Here is a 17,635-nt window from a genome sequence, read left to right on the forward strand (position 1 = left end):
CCTTCACCATATCTCAGGCAAATTCCTCATGACATGCAAGTCTTTCTCAGCTCCTGCCATTTGTCTTTGATCATGACATCAATAGCAGCAAGCAATTAGATAAACGAAGCAGACAGCCACAACATGGTAACCTAATTTTAGGTGTCGCAAGAACATTGTACTACTGACCCCTGGAGGGCGGAGCATAAACACAGAACATATGAGGATTAGACGTGGAAGAATCGCTCTTCTTGGACACACACTTCACAGCCAAAATGCCACTGGAGTTGTATCTCGATCTGCATTCCCAGCCATGTCGCTCAGTCTTCCTATTTGCCAAGATAAATAAAATTCCCTTTGAATTCAAATCCGTGGATTTATCTGCAGGTGATTTTAATTTTTGTTTTAACTGAGCTGTTTTATGGATTTGTGCTCTGCAATCTTGATGCAAGCTGTTTTACCTGATCTAACCATTACATGTTTTTGTTTTAGCATAATGTATTTAGGTTGATGTACAGTGAATATTTTTGACTTTTTTGGCAAGAAATGAATTTAGATGCTTCCACATGAAGCATGTTTTTAGGTTAATATTTTATCACAGTTTGCATGCAAAAGCATTTGGTTTCAATGAAATAGATTTGTATAGGTTCTGTATTATATAGGCATCAATACAAAATCTTGCTTAGTTTTTCTCTGTGCACAAAGGTGAACAATATGGAGATGAATTTGGCAAGGTCAGCATCATAAGGAAAGTTCCTGTTCTCAAAGACGGAGATTTCATTCTCACAGAGAGGTATTTGATTTTTAACATTTGATACATGTTTAGATTTCCTAATACTAAGAAGCCTAAGCCTATATACTTTATATAGTATAGCTATACTGCAGTACTTGGCAGCGAATCATCACACTCCTGACCACTGGTATCCAGCTGATCTGCAGAAGCGTGCGCGAGTCGACGAGTTTCTCTCCTGGCAGCACACAAACTTAAGAACTCATGGGTCAAAGGTCTTCTGGTTCAGGGTAAGATTTGCTGTTTAAACATTAGATCACTTGTTGTGTGTCTCTGTGTAATGAGTAAATTGTGACTATGTAACCTCTTTTTTTGCTGATCTAGTTATCAAGTATGCAACTGTCTCTATAATATTTGACAAAATGCTTTTCTGAATCAGATGTTGGGCTGTAATTGACATTTTCTAACAATTCTAGGGGGTCATACCTGTGGTCACAGGCACCCCGGTGCCCAAGGAGAAGATGGATGCTGCCGTGGAGGACCTCAATGTGTCTCTGAAGACCTTTGAGGAGAAGTTTCTGCAGAGCAGACCCTTTATAATTGGAGAGAAAATATCTCTGGCTGATCTTGTAGCCATTGTGGAGATGATGCAGGTACATTGTGTACATTTGATTTCCTAATGCTTGACCTTAACATGACATACTGACCAATTCTGTTTGTGTGTTTTGAAGCCGGTCGGTACAGGTCTAGATGTGTTTCAAGACAGACCTGCTCTGATTGCCTGGAGAGACAGAGTGAAGAAGGAGATTGGTGTGGAAGTCTTCGATGAAGCCCACAAGGTTATAATGAATATTGATGCATTGCCACAAACCTTTGAAAACAAAGGCTTACCTGAGTTTCTCAAACTAAGGCTACAGAAAATGTTTAACTAAGTTTGTTTTGCATGGTCTATTAGTCTAGTTTTATGTTTAAACTTAAATTTTTCATCAAGTTACTTTGCGGTAATATGGTGGACTAGATCAAATATGGATTAGAAAATGTTACTGTATTCAAAAACGAAATCAATAAATTCACTGTATTCAAAATAAAAACACTATATTAAAATGATACCTACATTTATGCATTTATACAGTCATTCATACATGTATCAGAGTGTGTTTCCTTGGAGTCAAACCCATGACCTTTGGCAATGGTAGTGCCATGCTAAAATCCCTGTCAAGGTAAGTCATTTCACACTATGGCCATTTTTGCAACACCTCCGGGCCGTTATTTTGGGCATGCAAGGCCAACTCGTATCTACTGTCGTAGAAATTTTAAACTGTATATTAAACTAACCATGTTTCTAACATCTAACCTTATTTAACATCTAACATGGGAACAGGATGTACTGTACAAAACAAATGGAAAACTTGTGACTTTGACTGTGTGTGTGTGTGTGTAAAAATAACAAAGTTTGGGAAATGAAACTGTTAGAATCTTGTGATTAACAAATTAAGTAATCATTAAAACAAAGTTTGCTTTACCTAGTAACAGAGGGGTTTGCATATGAAGAACCAATCAAATAGTGGGGAAATTATGCAATGCAGCCTGACATTTATGCCATATCTCTATACTATAAAAACTGTTGTATCCGTATTTTCCGGTGGGATTCTCAATGGAATTTGTCTGAGATCTTCCGGCCTTGCTTCTTGGGAGAGATTCCCTGAGAACTGCTCGGGAAAATCTCCTGGCCGTGATTAAAGCATTTAAAGGACATTTGCAGGTCTGTTTGTCGATTTATTCCTGCGCAGGAAGCTAGTTTAGGAAGTAAGTTAGTTTAGGGGAACAAGTTAAGACTAGGTGACTTAATAGTGGGGACGTCGATTTGTAGACGAGACCCAGATACTGAGTGGGGACGTCGATTTGGAGACGAGACCCAGATATAAAGTGGGGACGTCGATTTGTAGACGAGACCCAGATAGTTAGGTTTAGGGAAAAATCCACTACACTACTTAAATGGGGAAATACATAAATCTAAAAAACTTTGCCAAACTCACATTTAAATTTACACATTTCAAATCAGCAAAACATCTGACATGTATACTGTCCCAAAAATTTTGTTTCTTATGCTCAAATACACTGTTAAAAAAAAACTGTGAAATTTACGGTAAAAAACCGGCAGCTGTGGTTGCCAGTATTTTACCGTAAAAAATAAGGTAGCAACCTTTTATGTTTTACGGGATTTAAATTTACGGGCAAAAAAACACAATGTAAAAAAAAACCTGTGAAATTTACGGTAAAAAACGTCAGCTTGGTTGCAAGTATTTTACCGTAAAAAATATGGTAGCAACCTTACTTTGAAAAAACAAAACAAAACAAAAAAACCCTTCAGCAGGATTTAAATGTGTGGTAAAAAAAAACATCAGCTGTGGTTCCCAGTACTTTACCATAAAAAATACAGTAGGAACCTTTTAGTTTTCACGGGACAACCGTTATATTACATAAACCGATAAATGTTATCATTAAATTTCACTAAAGTATTAAAGTCTGCTGATAACCATCATAATAACACAAGTGGTAAAAAAGAAAAGCACACGATGATTTAAGTATACCATTAGTTTTCCACAAACTGAGGCACATGTTAATATTTAGAAGGTGCACAGTGTCATACACACAAACACCATCATGGTGACACACACATGACTCCAAATAATGCCATAAACATTCATTAAACAATATATGATGTAATATAAACCCCAAATGTATAAAACTGATAACAAAAACCAAGAAGAAACATAATTATTTAAATGAAATAGCATCAAATGTGAAGTGTCACACAGGGAATTCTGGGAATGTCCATTTAGAGAAACAACAGGAACAGAAAAAAGAGCCGAGCAGAAACACAAGAACTACAACTGACTTCAGCCACAGCCTTAGATGAAATCAACTGAAGATAAAAAACATTAAATCTGTGAAGATCTCAGCAGAGGAGGATTAAACAACTCCACAAACAGCATTACCAGCTTCACTTATTACTAACCAGACTGACTTTATTTCTGTCAGACGTCTACAGTTCTGTTTGAGAATTAACAGAGGTTTAGATGTTGATGATTTATTGTTTCATTTGAAGTCACCATGATGGAGATCAGTGACTGCTTTAGTTGGGCTCTTGACCCTTGACTTTCTGACATTAGTTTTTCTCTGCCTGCTGTAACTCTGTGTTTATAAGACATGTTGATTATGGCTACGAAATCAGAGAGAAAATGAATCATGTGATGTTGGTTGTGTATCAGTGATGGCAATCACCATGTTTGATTCACTGAGCTCTTATAGAGTCTTATCTTTGATTATATGTGTTATTAATTTTACATTATTGATTGTAGTAGCCCTATGATTCTACAGCATGTGATCCATCATTGCTGTGATAATCAGAAGAATTTTTAAAACATTGTGTACAATAAAGGTTTGAACTGCTGTATCTTTCAGACACACACAGACATCAAGAGTCAGCGTATGAATCTCAACAATGGTGATGATAAAAGTGCAGTGCACTTGATGGAGCCTCCAATCAAAACTCATTAGTATCTCCCAGCATGCATTGCAGCAGGAATACATTATCGTTAGCCTCATAGCATAATTGCCTAAGTCATTTTTTGTTTGTTCTTGTTTTCCAAAGAAATTGAAATATGACTTAGGCAATTATGCTATGAGGCTAACGTTATGCTGAATTGCCTTAGTATTTTCTTTTATTATTATATCTGCTTTTATTTTTGATGTTGTTTTTGTTGCAGCTTTTTAGTAGCTTGTTTTGTGATGTTCAGAGTTTTATCTGATTATTGTGTTGATTGTCACCGTTGTTGAGATTCATACGCTGAATCTTGATGTCTGTGTTGGTTTAAATCGAGCAGTAGTTCAAAACCTTTTTTCTACACCATGTATTTTTAAAGTTCTTCAGATTATCTGTTGCTCGCTGCTGGCTTACAGAGATATTATACTCAATAATATGAAATATTTATTTTTAATATTATAATTAATATTATCACTTTGCTCATAAAGTGAGAGATAAGACTCTTTATGAGATCAGTGAATCAGGCCACAATATGACAATTATGTCATCATTAACCTGCCATCATCACCTGGTCACATTTTCTCTCTGATTTTCATGCCATAACGTTTGTGTTATTGTTTGTGTAACTGTTACCGCACAGTTAAGGCAGTCAGAGTAAATCTAAAGTTAAAAAGTCAAGGGTCAAAAGCCCAACTAAAGCAAACACTCATCTCCATAATGGTAACTTCAAACTTTATTATTTTCAATAAAACATCAACGTCTGAACCTCTGGTAATTCTCAATAATTAGATTACAGGAAACCACAGCTGGCAGGTTTTTATTTTTTATTTTTTATATAAAAGTTCAGTTCAATGTTCAATGCCATAAAACCTAAAATATTACTACCGTATTTTTTACGGTAAAGCACTTGCAAGCTGCTAGTTTTTTACCGTAAACTTTAGTTCAGTGCCTTAAAGCAAAAAAAATTCTACTGTATTTTTTACGGTAAAGTACTGGCAACCACAGCTGCCAGTTTTTTTCCGTAATATTTAGATCACTGCCGTAAAACCTAAAATATTACTACCATATTTTTTACGGTAAATAACCTGCAACCAGCTGCCAGTTTTTTACCGTAAACTTTAGTTCAATGCCGTAAAACATAAATATTTATACCGTATTTTTTACGGTAAAGTACTGGCAACCAGCTGCCAGTTTTTCACCGTAATTTTTAGTTCGATGATGTAAAACTTTGTAAAATTAGTAAACATTTGCTACCGTATTTTTTACGGTAAGGTACGGTAAATGCAACGGTTTTTTTACAGTGTACTTCCAAAATCCGTACATTTAACAGTATATTAATGTAAAATTACATGAAATGTCCCGTGAGAGCTATTACAGTTTTTCACTGTATATAGTAAGGGTACATATTGTTAAGGAATTAACATTTTTTTTCCGTTGCTTTTTTACAGTTTTTTACTGTTAAAATTACGAACATTTTTTACAGTGTAGAATTAAAAAGCGTAGATTTCAGGCTGGTTTAGCCAATGCGCATGTGCAATCCCAATCTTCTAACAGCAGTTGCAGTATGAATAACATATGAGTCATATGAGTGAAACATGTCTGTACAAGTCTTTGGCCATGCTCTGTTGTTCACAAACAGTATTCATCCATTCAATCCGTAGACATTTTATTGGTATTTTTCACAACTACATTTAGATCACCAAGACAAAAATAACTTTTTCATTACTCTACAAGAACGATTTATATGAATATTATATGAAATAAATACTAACTTGTTTCTAGTTATTACAACCCAGTTTCATGGGAAAATGTAAATATTTAACAAGGTTGTATAAATGCATATGAATTAAAGCACATTCACACCAAGGATGATTTAGCAGTAACGCTAAAGATATATGGCAAGTTTTTGTTTTATATTTTTCTACAAATTGCTCTAAATTGAAAGAATAGCAAAGTCCACACCACAACTAAAACAATAATGACACAGAGGAACAATATCATTTGAATCACTTTTTAAAAAAAATTCCAGCTGATGAAGGATAAAAACATTGACAGCCAATCAGAATTCATCTAGCTTTTAAAGAGGTTGAGCATTTAAAGTGGCAGATGACAAAACTGCAGTGCCTGCTTACAATAAAGAGAATGTTGTTGTGCGTTGGCGTTGACGCAAATATAGTTAATGCTTTTATCCAAAGCGACTTCTAAATCAGAAAACCTGGTAAACAATCCTTATCATATCAAACATCCCCTGTCTCAACTGTCTGGCTTTTGCTAGATTGTTCCTGTGCCTTCCTACAACAGAACAGAGTCCAGAGCTTGTCTTTTAGATGCCTGTTTGAAGCTGTCAGAAGTAAAGAAGTCATGCCACCGTAAAAACTAAAGGCACTGGCCATAATTTGGTAGGTGATAACTCCCCCGATTAACCTTATAATGATGAACAAAGACACAATAAATAGAGTGGACAGATAAACTCCCACCAGGGAGATGGTGATTTTGCACACCAGGAGGTACGAGTCAGATCCTTGCACCTGGGTCTTGTTCTTCTGGAGAGCCAGAGTGTGGGCGCACAGATGGACGACCATTCGGACAGAGGTCGGCAGCATGATCATCAGAGGGATCGGGCAGAGGAGACAAATGCCAGCAGCTGCGTATGCATTTGTGTTAATAGCTATAGTGAAAAAGGGCTGCGAACAGGTCATGTTAGCGGTGTCATTCACGTTGTCATTTTTATCCAGTGAAATGTCAAGTGAGAACAGAGGAGTGAAAAACAAGAAGGAGAAAGAGCAGCTCAGCAGCACTGCAGCGTTGATCACAGAAGAGATTTTCCTCTTCAGTGTCTGAAAGCACTCAGAGGAAAAACTCACGACTTTGATGCAGTAGAAGAGACTCAGCCATGCAATGGCCCAGAAGCTGTTAAAGCTGGAAGTCATCATCAGATACAGTTCGATCCGGACTGATAAAGGATATGGTGTGATGCACCAAATTTGGGGATTCTGAAAAACACCCATCACCAATAAGAAGGTGGCGAGGACCAAGATAATGTTGCTGATGGAGATGACGTTTAGGATCAAACCCACAGTCTGAATGGTCCTGGTCTTCACTTGCTGTTGTATAGTGAAAATGAGGTTAAATAAGTTTCCAGAAACACCAACAAGCGCAAGTACAACATAAAAAAGAACGTGCTCAATTAAGGTCGAGATCATGATGTTCTCTTCAGAGAGCGAAGCACACAAACCAGAGTCCTGCACTGATATGAGATCTGGAGAGATGTGCATTGTCTTGTAGAGAAACAGGGAATGAATCTCATATGCAAAGTGGCTTTGCGTGAGTGAATCAGAGCAGGCTTTGTTCAAAGCTGAAAACACAAATTAGGTAAAATGAGGGAAATGCACCATGTTCATTACAGTTCAGCTTACACAAAACAAAAAAAAAAATTTTCACAAAAGAATTTGTGAATTTATTATATTGTCTTCGCTGATGGTAAATATACACAACTCATGCATGTCATTTACACACTGAGACTACATTTGTTTTCACAATACAATCAGTATTAAATGTTCATGTTATCAGTGTAAGAAATTTGCCTATTCAAATCCTTGTTTGTTTGCTATTTAGATGTACTTGGAATTATATTGGATAAAATGCAGTCTGTAAAATTTTACTATTCAAATCTCCTACAAGATGTAGGGACTTGAGTTTTCCACTGTCAAAGTCTGTCATTATAGGGACAATGGATTGATGGGGAATAATTTTAACCTCATAGATTTTTCTATGCAGGGTGTTAAATAAGCTAAATTGGATTTGATATGTCCAATGTCGTAGCAAGTTCAGTGACATTCATATAGGCCTATACAGTACCGTTCATTTTTTAAAAGAGTTTTAAAAGAAATTATTCAGCAAAGGCGCATTAAATTGACGTGACAGTAAAAAGTGACAGTAAAGACATCTATAATGTTATAAATGATTTCTATCTTCTTTCCACAAAAAATATTTAATGTTTAATAAAAATATAAAAATGTTTTCATCGTTGATGATAATAATAAGAAATATTTATTGAGCTAATTAGCACATTAGAATGATTTCTGAAGGATCATGTGACACTGAAATATTGGCTGCTAAAAATTTAGCTTTGTCTTTACAGGTATAGCCTAAATTACATTTTAAAATATATCCAAATAGAAAACAGTTATTTTAAATTTCACAATATTATATATATTTATATAATGGTATTTTTGTTCAGATAAATGCAGCCTGCATAAGAGACCACTTTCAAAAACATTAATCTTGCCAACTCTAAACTTTTGAACGGTAGTGTTGATGAGAATATTATTTCATTATTAAATTATTTTTATTTTATTTATTTTTTCGGCAGGAATAATCCTTGTATTCATGAGGTTCTTTATTTTTTTCTGGGCCACTGTGAATGGAAGAGTGAGATGAAAATGCAATTAAAATTAAATAATTGCAATTGCAATTAATACATTTTAATACATTTAGCATCTTACATTTATTTAAGTTAAAATGTACAGTTTGAATATGAAAATGAAATTGCATATATATTTATTGAGAATATATTTAAATTATCTTTAAAAACTGCGGCATAGTTCCGAAATAAAAATGGATATACATGTAGTCATTTTGAATAACCTACATTTGTCTACATCAGTGAAAAGTCTTTCAACCTCCTTCTAAACAGTCTTTCAGTAGACCATGTGACCTTCTTCTGCGCGAGCTCAGCCCAGCTGCACCCCGCAGTCATTCTTCCCCTGTGTTTACCAAATCACCGCCATGCCTTGCATATTGCTGAACCTCTGTGAATATGACACACAAAAACTCGTCAAAATCAAGAGCGTCAGACTTGGGTCGCTGAAATGGACCTTAAACGGAGTGATCTTGATGTTCATTTGGTAAGTTTCTGAGCAGTTTGTCTCCGCTGTTGTTCATGCTTGTCGCCCCCGCATCATTTAATAACAAGAGTTCATTCATTAGGCTGTCATTTACACGTGTTATGCTGTGTTTAGATGTAACGTTACTGACGAAAATTAAATTATTCATTCGGAGTCGCAAGTCATTTTTATGTCTTTACTTTCCAGTATCATGATGTTATGGAATAAGGAATATCAAGAGTATGATCTAGTGGTCAGTTCTGTCACCACAAAGGTTAAGGGAGTGGCAGAGATATCTATACCAGACATTGGAGAAGTTGTGTGGGATGTGGTGGACTACAGTGGACCATCGCAGGTAACACTACCACCATTTATTATTATTTTTCATACCACTCTAAGGCCTGCCCAGTCGGTCCAACGACAAGCGGGTGAAGGTTTACTGTGTGTTACTGTCTTTTCATCGTGGCAAAGTAATTTAATTCCAATTAAACTTTTATCTGACTCCATTTTATCACAACGTTAGAATGCCATAGAATAGTTTAGCGACACGTTTGATTATTCTATTTAACTCTTTACTTTTATTATCCTCGTTCATTCGGGTGCCAAAGTTGCACAGGGTCCTCCAGCCATTAATATTATGCGGGCCCACGATCACAAACTCATCAGTTTTTGGTCACTAAACAGAGGTAATCTCAGGCGGTCACATTCATGCTTACTCGAGCTAAGATATTTGTGTAGCCCTCATGTATACACTTAGATTAAAGTAACGTTTACTTCAGCCAGAAGTCATGGCCACGACTACAGATATAAGCCAACCAATATTATTTCCCTGATAGTAGCTTTGGTTTGGTCATGCCATTGTTTACGTATACTTAACTAGAGTAACATTACATTAAACAGAGGTAAGGCTCACCTGTTCATCCTTCAAGGAAGAACACCAAGTTCTTCCCAAGTACACCAAGTTCTCAAGTGTACTTGGGAACTTTAAATCCCAAGTACACTTGATTTAGTGCCAAATATTAGCCGGAACTCTAAAATCGCAGTTGGTGTGCCCTATGCTCCACTCAAAACTGGACGTTAGTCTGTTACTAATCTGACGCAGATTTGCGGTAACAATAGATACAACATAATCTATTAAAGTTAATAATTTCAGAGTAAGTCAGAATGAATCCAGATTTAACAATTTAATATTAGTCAGGTAAATGTATCATGCCAATGACTTAATCAGTTCAAAGATAATAAATACAAAACATCAAATGCTCTGGAATAAAGAGCACCTGACAGAAATTACATGATGCTGAATGTCTTGAGCACATTCAGCATCACAGGCTGATACTATAAACTATACTGAACTATAAATCACGCAGAGCCTCTTGTTGCATTTCTTTAATTACTCAGACTGAGACAGAAACTTCTTTCACATGGAAACATTTGCTAACAATGGGAGTCAGAGTTTACACCTTTTGAGGGCAGGGTACTATTTGCCTGGAAGACACACCATCCTCTGTAAAAAAAGATATCTCTAAACTCTTAAACTCTTTATTACCTTTTGTTTTACTACTTTGGGGAGACTTTTGTACCAGTTGCACTGAGACATTCCAAATTATACCAAACATGTATAGTGTTGTATGATAATTGTTCACATTAAACCATATAGATGTTTGGGTGAATTTCAGGTGATCTCAGCATGAGAGAGAGTGTGATCAACTCAAGTGTGATCGTGTCTCGAATGGGGATGTTAATATAGCAAGAGAGTTCAGATGTTAATTTCCTTTGTTTCCTCAGAGAGTTGCCCTCTCTTCCAGTTCTTCCAGTTTTTCCAGTCTTACACCACAAAAAAAATAGTTCTTAAGCAGATTTAGGTTTGTATTCCAACAACTCTTGAAAACAAGTTAAAAAGTCGTGAAATGTTATTCTTGTTTTATTTCGGCAGGGAAAAAACTCATTTTTTGTCGCAACAAATGTCATAGTCACAAAGAACCAGAAACAAGGTAATTGCCCAGAGGTAAGTGCAGTTACTTTTTATTTCAGTTGCAATACAAAGTATATCTCAAGTCTTGAAGATTTATTTCCATTGTGGCCCATTTTATTTAGTGACGATTCTATCTCCATAAATCTCCACTCAATCTCCATTGTCCTTATAATACGGTGGCCGAGAGAGCTCAACGTGCTGCAACTGAAGAAAACACATGCAAATAGAAAAACACCTGCAAATTAAGAAAACATCTTCATCAGTTTCATAACATGTGTGCTCCAAATACTCACAACACAACCAAATACAGAAACGCGCTGCAAAAGTTCACAACACAAACAAATACAGAAACGCGCTGCAAATAGGACAGAACACAACGGAAATGTTTCCGGGGAACCCAATAAGTGACGGACCCGGCTGGGACGTGCTTACAGCTGTCTACTTTTATTATTATTTATTTTTTTGCAAAACATACAGAGATGACACGTTTATGATATACAACTTTGTATACAATATACAAAATGTATTTACAATATGTTCAATGTCATAAGAATACTAAAAAGAACAATGAGCTGAAGACTAAAATAAATAAATAAATAAATAAATATAGAGAAAAAGAACATGAGGGAAAGACATTAATCTATACATCAGTTACATTGTACACATTTTGTCATGTTATGTTAAAATAAGTTTCATAAGAAATGTTAGAATGCAGCTAGGGTCCAAATATGAGACGGCAAGTTTTAAAGTTGAGACACTCACACACGCATATTTTAAAAACTTTGTTGTATAAAATGTATATTTATTTGCAACAGTTATGTTAACAGCAATAATACTATATTTCTGGTAAGAACAGCTATTCAGCTGATGGACACGCGCTGCGTTGTCATGGGAACATCCCAGGTGAAAATAATGAGGAAATTACGTTGTCTTTCGTTGCTTAGACATTCTCTGGTTGCTCCCTTCATCAACATGGCACACAAGTGCCCCGCTCCCTCCAAAGTGCCCAATTCAAGGGCTCTGCCGTCTGCCCTTTTAAGAGAGTAGGGCATAGGTAATGCTCACAAGCAATAAGCACGTCCCAGCCGGTCCCAGCCGTCCGTCCGTCACTTATTGGGTTCCCCGGAAACATTTCTGTTGTGTTCTGTCCTATTTGCTGGCGTTTCTGTATTTGGTTGTGTTGTGAACTTTTGCAGCGCGTTTCTGTATTTGGTTGTGTTGTGAGTATTTGGAGCACACATGTGTTATGAAACTGATGAAGATGTTTTCTTAATTTGCAGGTGTTTTTTCTATTTGCATGTGTTTTCTTCAGTTGCAGCGCGTTGAGCTCTCTCGGCCACCGTATTATAAGCCAAATATAATCCATTCAACAGATGGTCTACTTCTGTTGTTCTACTTGGTTGTTCTACCATTCATATGTTCTACTTCAGATCCCACCACATGGAAAGCTGTGTCGAACAGACAAAGACTGCGAGAAAGGGTTGTCTGACCAACATAACCATGGTAATGTTATATGAAGATGCAATTTGTGTCCTGGCTGCAGATTTGTTTTGCGGAAACATTTCTGTGCCAGACCAATCAATCATTTGTTTGAATATTTGAATAATACTACCCAAGCTGTATTTTTTATTTTTCAGTGAAAACCTAAACCATTATCTGAAGTATTTCCATGATCTGAGGTCTGTTCCTGTGTTTGCCTCTAAGGTGTTCAAACAGGTGCTTGTGTGAAGTTGGACATAGTGAGGAAAACATGTGAAGTTAGAACTTGGTGCCCCATTGAGAACAAGAAGAATCCCAGGTGCTGTAATGTGCAATGCTACTTTATAATAAACATACTGTGACAGCAAAGCTATTTGGCAATAGAGAAATGCTGCTAAAGGAGTAAAACAGTTGACCACTGCAGTTCAAACTTACCAGTGCTGCCATAGAGACCTTTGAGGAACCTGTTTGAGGAACATGCACTTTTATTTGCCACTTTTACATAAACTGAGATTCTGTATGCGGATGTTTTCTTATGTCAGGCTTTCATTTCTGTTTCCCCAGACCTGCCCTTTTAGCATCTGCAGAAAACTTCACTGTGCTGATCAAGAATAACATCAGATTTCCAGCCTTTAATTACATAAGGTAGTACATTAGTTGTACAGTAGCAAATGCTGTGACATTTACTGAACAAATTTGGTGCATTAACATTTTTTAAGCATATGTGAACAGTTATTGAAGTAAATGCTAGCCAGAAGGAAGCCCAGGGTAATATTCATTATTCAAAAACTGATCATATAGGCATCCATTTATCTATTTGTCTTAGAAGAAACATTCTCCCTGAAATGAAGGACACTGACCTTAAGGGTTGCATCTATAACCGCAACAAAAATCCATACTGCCCCATTTTCCGTTTGGGAGACATTGTGAGTGAGGCCAAGGAGAACTTTTCAGAGATGGCAGTGGAGGTAAATGCCTTTCGTTCCAAGCACACTAAAATATACACTAATGTTAAAAAAATAAAATAATTAAAGGAAGTCTCTTATGCTAAGAAAGGCTGCATTTATCTGATCAAAACAGTAATATTGTGAAATATTTGTACAAGTTATATTGTATAATATAATAATAATAAGTTATATTGTTATATTGCAATAACTATTTGCTTAAATAGCAAATAGTTATTGCAATATAACAATATATTTTAAAATGTAATTTATTCCTATGATGGCAAAGCTGCCTTTACTCCAGTCTTCAGTGTCACATGCAGTGTTATTTTGTATCATTGATATACTAGTATATTGTTTGTTTTTTTTAAATGTTAAAAAGGTCTATATAGATTCATTTTGTAGTTTTAGTTATTTTAGTACTATGAGTTAAGTAAAGTAAAAGGAAAATGTTGCTTTGGCAACTATCTTAAAGTGTTTTTATTTTAATTTAAAATTTTATTTTATTTCAGTTAATGTTAGTTAGTGATAACAACCCTGGTCACATGAACTTTCAGAAATAATTCTTATATGCTGATTTTGTGCTCAAGAAACATTTCTTATTATTATCAATGCTGAAAACAGTTGTCCTGCTTAATGGTTTTGTGGAAACTGATACGATTTGTCAGATTTTCTGATGAATAAAAAGTTCAAAAGAACAGCATTTATTTGAAATAGAAATCTTTTGTAACATTATATAAGTCTTTACTGCCAATTTTGATCTTGAATGCATCCTTACTGATTAAAAGCATTCATTTCTTTATAAAAAAAAAAATCGCACCAACCCCAAACTTATGAACGGTAGTGTATTAATTAATTAATTTAGTTATAAGGCATGCCAGTATAGCATTGTCCAAGTATCTACTTCACAGGGTGGTGTAATTGGGATCCAGATCAACTGGGACTGTGACCTGAACCGCATTTTTCACAACTGTCTGCCCATATACACCTTCCGTCGCTTGGACGAAAAAGAAAGCAACCGAACCGTGTACCCTGGGCTCAACTTCAGGTATGAACAACTGAAATCATATTGAAAAGTATGTGAACTGTTAAACAGTCCTTTCTTAAAGATATAATCTTTTTATAGGTTTGCAAGATACTCTACAGTCAATGGTGTGGAGCAGAGAACGCTCTTTAAAATGTATGGCATTAGGTTTGATGTGATGGTGTTTGGGAAGGTGAGATCATATTATCCTATATTGTCATAACTTTGCATGTTCACTTTGGATTTTAGGACATACAAAGAGTGCTCTATATTCTTCACAGGCTGGAAAATTCAGCATCATTCAGCTAATCATCTACATTGGATCCACGCTCTCGTATTATGCTCTCGTGAGTAACCCTTAAGCCCTCAGATGGTGATTTTAAATAATGAAATATTTACCATTGAGTTTTCTTTAGACAACAATATTCCTGGACTGGCTTATTGGTACCGGCTGTTATTCCAAAGAGGCAAAGCAGACCTACACTGAGAGGAAGTTTGAGGCCATTCAAGACCGAGAAGAGGTGAACACACATTAAAAGCACTGACTCAGTTTGTTGTGTGGCAGATTTTTCACACTGTTAATGCTTTAAACAAGCTGTAACTGGGATTCTGTATGTATGAATCTAACTTGTTGTAATGTGTCTGTTGCAGTGCTTTCTTTGTGTGTCATTTGTGGATGAGGACAAGTTGAGGGTGGTGAAAAGATCCAGAAAGAAAAGACTACAGGAGACGAAACCCCTTTCCTTACACCAGCGCAAAGTAAGATGCCCAAATTATATTGTCACACTTGCCAGTAAATTAATGCTTGTTTTTAAATAAAGCATTATTTTAGTTTTAAAACTGTACTAAAAGACTAGTTCATTCAAAAAAGAAAGTTCTGTCATCATTTACTCATTCTTATGTCATTACAAGCCTGTATGACATACTTTTTTCCACAAAACACAATGAATTCAATACAATGGCAGTACATTCTGACTCACTTTAACACTAATAAAGCACCCAGAAGTGTCAGCAAGCACTGCTTTTTTTCCCAAGTGCTGTTCCCAAGAGTTGTTTTTGGTGAAAAAGAAACTGTTATTTAAGCAATAATATTGTAAAATTGTAAATGGCAAAATCCTGTGCACCATCAATAAACCTTTTACACTGGTTTGCCATCATTATTTTACTGCTAAAATTCTGAAAATGGTGTTAAAATACTGTGAAAATGATCAGCAAGCAGCATGTACCATTTCGCTGACATGCTTTAGCGCTTTCTTAAGCGTCAGTGTTCTGTATGTACTGAAATTGTTTTGAATTCTTTCATGTATCTAGGTTTTTTGTTTAGAACAATGTTAGGGTAAGTAAATGATGACTTTCATTTTCAAAAAATATTTTTTTTTTGGTCGGACTATATTAATTTATTATATCACAAATTATCAGTCAGATACTATTAGTTTTTATTAATATTTTGAATTAGTTCTTATTTAAATTTCCAATTTCATTCAATTTTTTTATTAGAATTAGTTTTTGTAATGTCTATATAGTTTATATAAATTTTATTTAAGTTTGGGTTTTTTTGTATTACAAGTTAAACTAAATGAAATTGAGAAATGTTGCCTCACCAACTAGCTGAAATAAAATGTATGTTTTTAATATTTTCAGTTAAAGTTTATTTTTTTCAATTTTCTTAGTTTTTTAGTTTTAGGGGCTGTTTACACAATACCATTTTCAACTAAAAACGGAAAACTTTTTATGCGTTTTGGCCGTTCATTTACATGACAAAGGTGTTTTGGGGGCCTGAAAATGCAGAATTATCGTTTGTGTAAATGACAAAAACGCGAATTTGTGAAAAAAGAGATGTCATGCTCATGCATATTACATGTTCAGTCTATGTGGTGTTTCTTTACAAAGTTACATCGCCAACTACTGGCCTGGATGCATAATGCATGCCTGGATGTCGTCTATAAGCAAAAAAACTCAAAGGAAAAACTTTTCTGTTTTTAGTACATCGTTGTCGTGTAAACGTACCCTTAGTTACTTATAATAGCCCTGGTCTGTTCTCTATCAGAATGATTTGGCGAGCATGAAGACTCTGATGAGTGTTCTGCAGTGTGACCAAAGCAGAAGTGAGCCAGTACAGAATGGCCAGGGTGGTGGACTTCTGGTAGACAAAAACCTTCCTAGAAGGCACAGCAGCGGACAGAGCGCAGATACACCATTACTGGAGATGTCACAGTCTGGGTGTCCGGCCTGGTGTCAGTGTGGCTGCTGCCGGCTTTCAGACATCCTGCAGGAGCAGCTGTGCTGTCGATCAGGAAAAGGGCGCTGCATAACCTCCTCCCCGCTCTTTCCAACACTGGTTGTCAATCGCTCAGTCCTGGAGACCGCTTTGTTCTATGTGGATCCCCTAGCAGAGCTGCAAGAGGAGGCTCTGCGCCATGGAGCCTATGCTCAATTCATTAGATGGCGGTTTGGTGACAGCACACCCAGAGATGCTATTCCAGTAATACCCAGTTGCTGCATATGGAGGATAAGAGCAGAATACCCAAGCCCTGATGGGAAATACAGTGGCCTTAGACTTTATCAGGCCGTACCATCTGAATTCAACAGATAATAGACTTCACTTTATTCGTTTTATTAGATATTCAATCAGAATGACAATGTCTTATGATTATGCATAAAAGGGAATGATACTAACTACAATCAATAATACAGAATATGATTGGTCATTTTTACAATTTTAACCTGCAAAGCAAACAAACTATGTGTCATATTAACCCCAAAAACATGATCATGTCATTAAGTTTTTACTAAGCCTTTGAAGTAAAAAAAATAAATAAATAAAAATTAATCCATAGGTCAAGCATGTACAGCCAAACTGGTTTACTAATGATTTACACTGATACACTCATAAACTGCAATAAGTATGTTATCATATGTATTAATCAAATGTGATGGATAAAATTTAGTATACAATACTGTTTGGTCAGTAAGATTTTTTTTTTTTTAAGAAATCAGTACTTTTATTTAGGAAGGATGCATTTAATTGATCAAAATGTTGTGCTGCATAATATAGGCCTATCACAAAAATATTA

At 35.8% G+C, this 17,635-nt stretch overlaps 3 protein-coding genes across 3 annotated transcripts; 2 read left to right on the forward strand and 1 right to left on the reverse strand.

Annotated features, from left to right (window-relative positions):
* gstt1a (glutathione S-transferase theta 1a) lies at nucleotides 1–2,464 on the forward strand. Its single transcript, XM_084086871.1, has 5 exons — nucleotides 1–366; nucleotides 685–772; nucleotides 849–999; nucleotides 1,186–1,362; nucleotides 1,441–2,464. Exons 1-5 carry the CDS (start codon nucleotides 255–257, stop codon nucleotides 1,639–1,641), a joined length of 729 nt encoding a protein of 242 aa, XP_083942997.1. The 5' UTR covers nucleotides 1–254; the 3' UTR covers nucleotides 1,642–2,464.
* Nucleotides 2,465–5,966: 3,502 nt separating this feature from the next.
* Nucleotides 5,967–7,668, reverse strand: LOC311098441 (taste receptor type 2 member 40-like). Its single transcript, XM_084138641.1, has one exon. It carries the CDS (start codon nucleotides 7,529–7,531, stop codon nucleotides 6,494–6,496), a length of 1,038 nt encoding a protein of 345 aa, XP_083994767.1. The 5' UTR covers nucleotides 7,532–7,668; the 3' UTR covers nucleotides 5,967–6,493.
* A 1,298-nt stretch (nucleotides 7,669–8,966) lies between these two features.
* On the forward strand, nucleotides 8,967–17,546 carry p2rx7 (purinergic receptor P2X, ligand-gated ion channel, 7). The gene is made up of 13 exons (XM_084138830.1): nucleotides 8,967–9,163; nucleotides 9,350–9,497; nucleotides 11,076–11,147; nucleotides 12,545–12,617; nucleotides 12,819–12,912; nucleotides 13,158–13,238; nucleotides 13,420–13,561; nucleotides 14,449–14,585; nucleotides 14,664–14,754; nucleotides 14,843–14,908; nucleotides 14,978–15,082; nucleotides 15,213–15,320; nucleotides 16,609–17,546. Exons 1-13 carry the CDS (start codon nucleotides 9,045–9,047, stop codon nucleotides 17,152–17,154), a joined length of 1,782 nt encoding a protein of 593 aa, XP_083994956.1. The 5' UTR covers nucleotides 8,967–9,044; the 3' UTR covers nucleotides 17,155–17,546.
* Nucleotides 17,547–17,635: the final 89 nt, after the last annotated feature.

Source organism: Abramis brama (genome assembly GCF_963993115.1).
Source record: "Abramis brama genome assembly, chromosome: 16".
In the NCBI taxonomy this organism is placed as follows: Eukaryota; Metazoa; Chordata; class Actinopteri; order Cypriniformes; family Leuciscidae; genus Abramis; species Abramis brama.

What these genes read in the sequence shown, in the direction of transcription:
- gstt1a (XM_084086871.1), top strand. Translation starts at nt 255, where the DNA reads ATGCCACTGGAGTTGTATCTCGATCTGCATTCCCAGCCATGTCGCTCA. An exon ending in GATTTCATTCTCACAGAGAG is followed by an intron (nt 773 to 848) that starts GTATTTGATTTT and finishes TACTTTATATAG; the next exon opens with TATAGCTATACTGCAGTACT. An exon ending in CCATTGTGGAGATGATGCAG is followed by an intron (nt 1,363 to 1,440) that starts GTACATTGTGTA and finishes TGTGTTTTGAAG; the next exon opens with CCGGTCGGTACAGGTCTAGA.
- LOC311098441 (XM_084138641.1), bottom strand. Translation starts at nt 7,531, where the DNA reads ATGCACATCTCTCCAGATCTCATATCAGTGCAGGACTCTGGTTTGTGT.
- p2rx7 (XM_084138830.1), top strand. Translation starts at nt 9,045, where the DNA reads ATGCCTTGCATATTGCTGAACCTCTGTGAATATGACACACAAAAACTC. An exon ending in CGCTCTCGTATTATGCTCTC is followed by an intron (nt 14,909 to 14,977) that starts GTGAGTAACCCT and finishes AGTTTTCTTTAG; the next exon opens with ACAACAATATTCCTGGACTG. An exon ending in CCATTCAAGACCGAGAAGAG is followed by an intron (nt 15,083 to 15,212) that starts GTGAACACACAT and finishes TGTCTGTTGCAG; the next exon opens with TGCTTTCTTTGTGTGTCATT.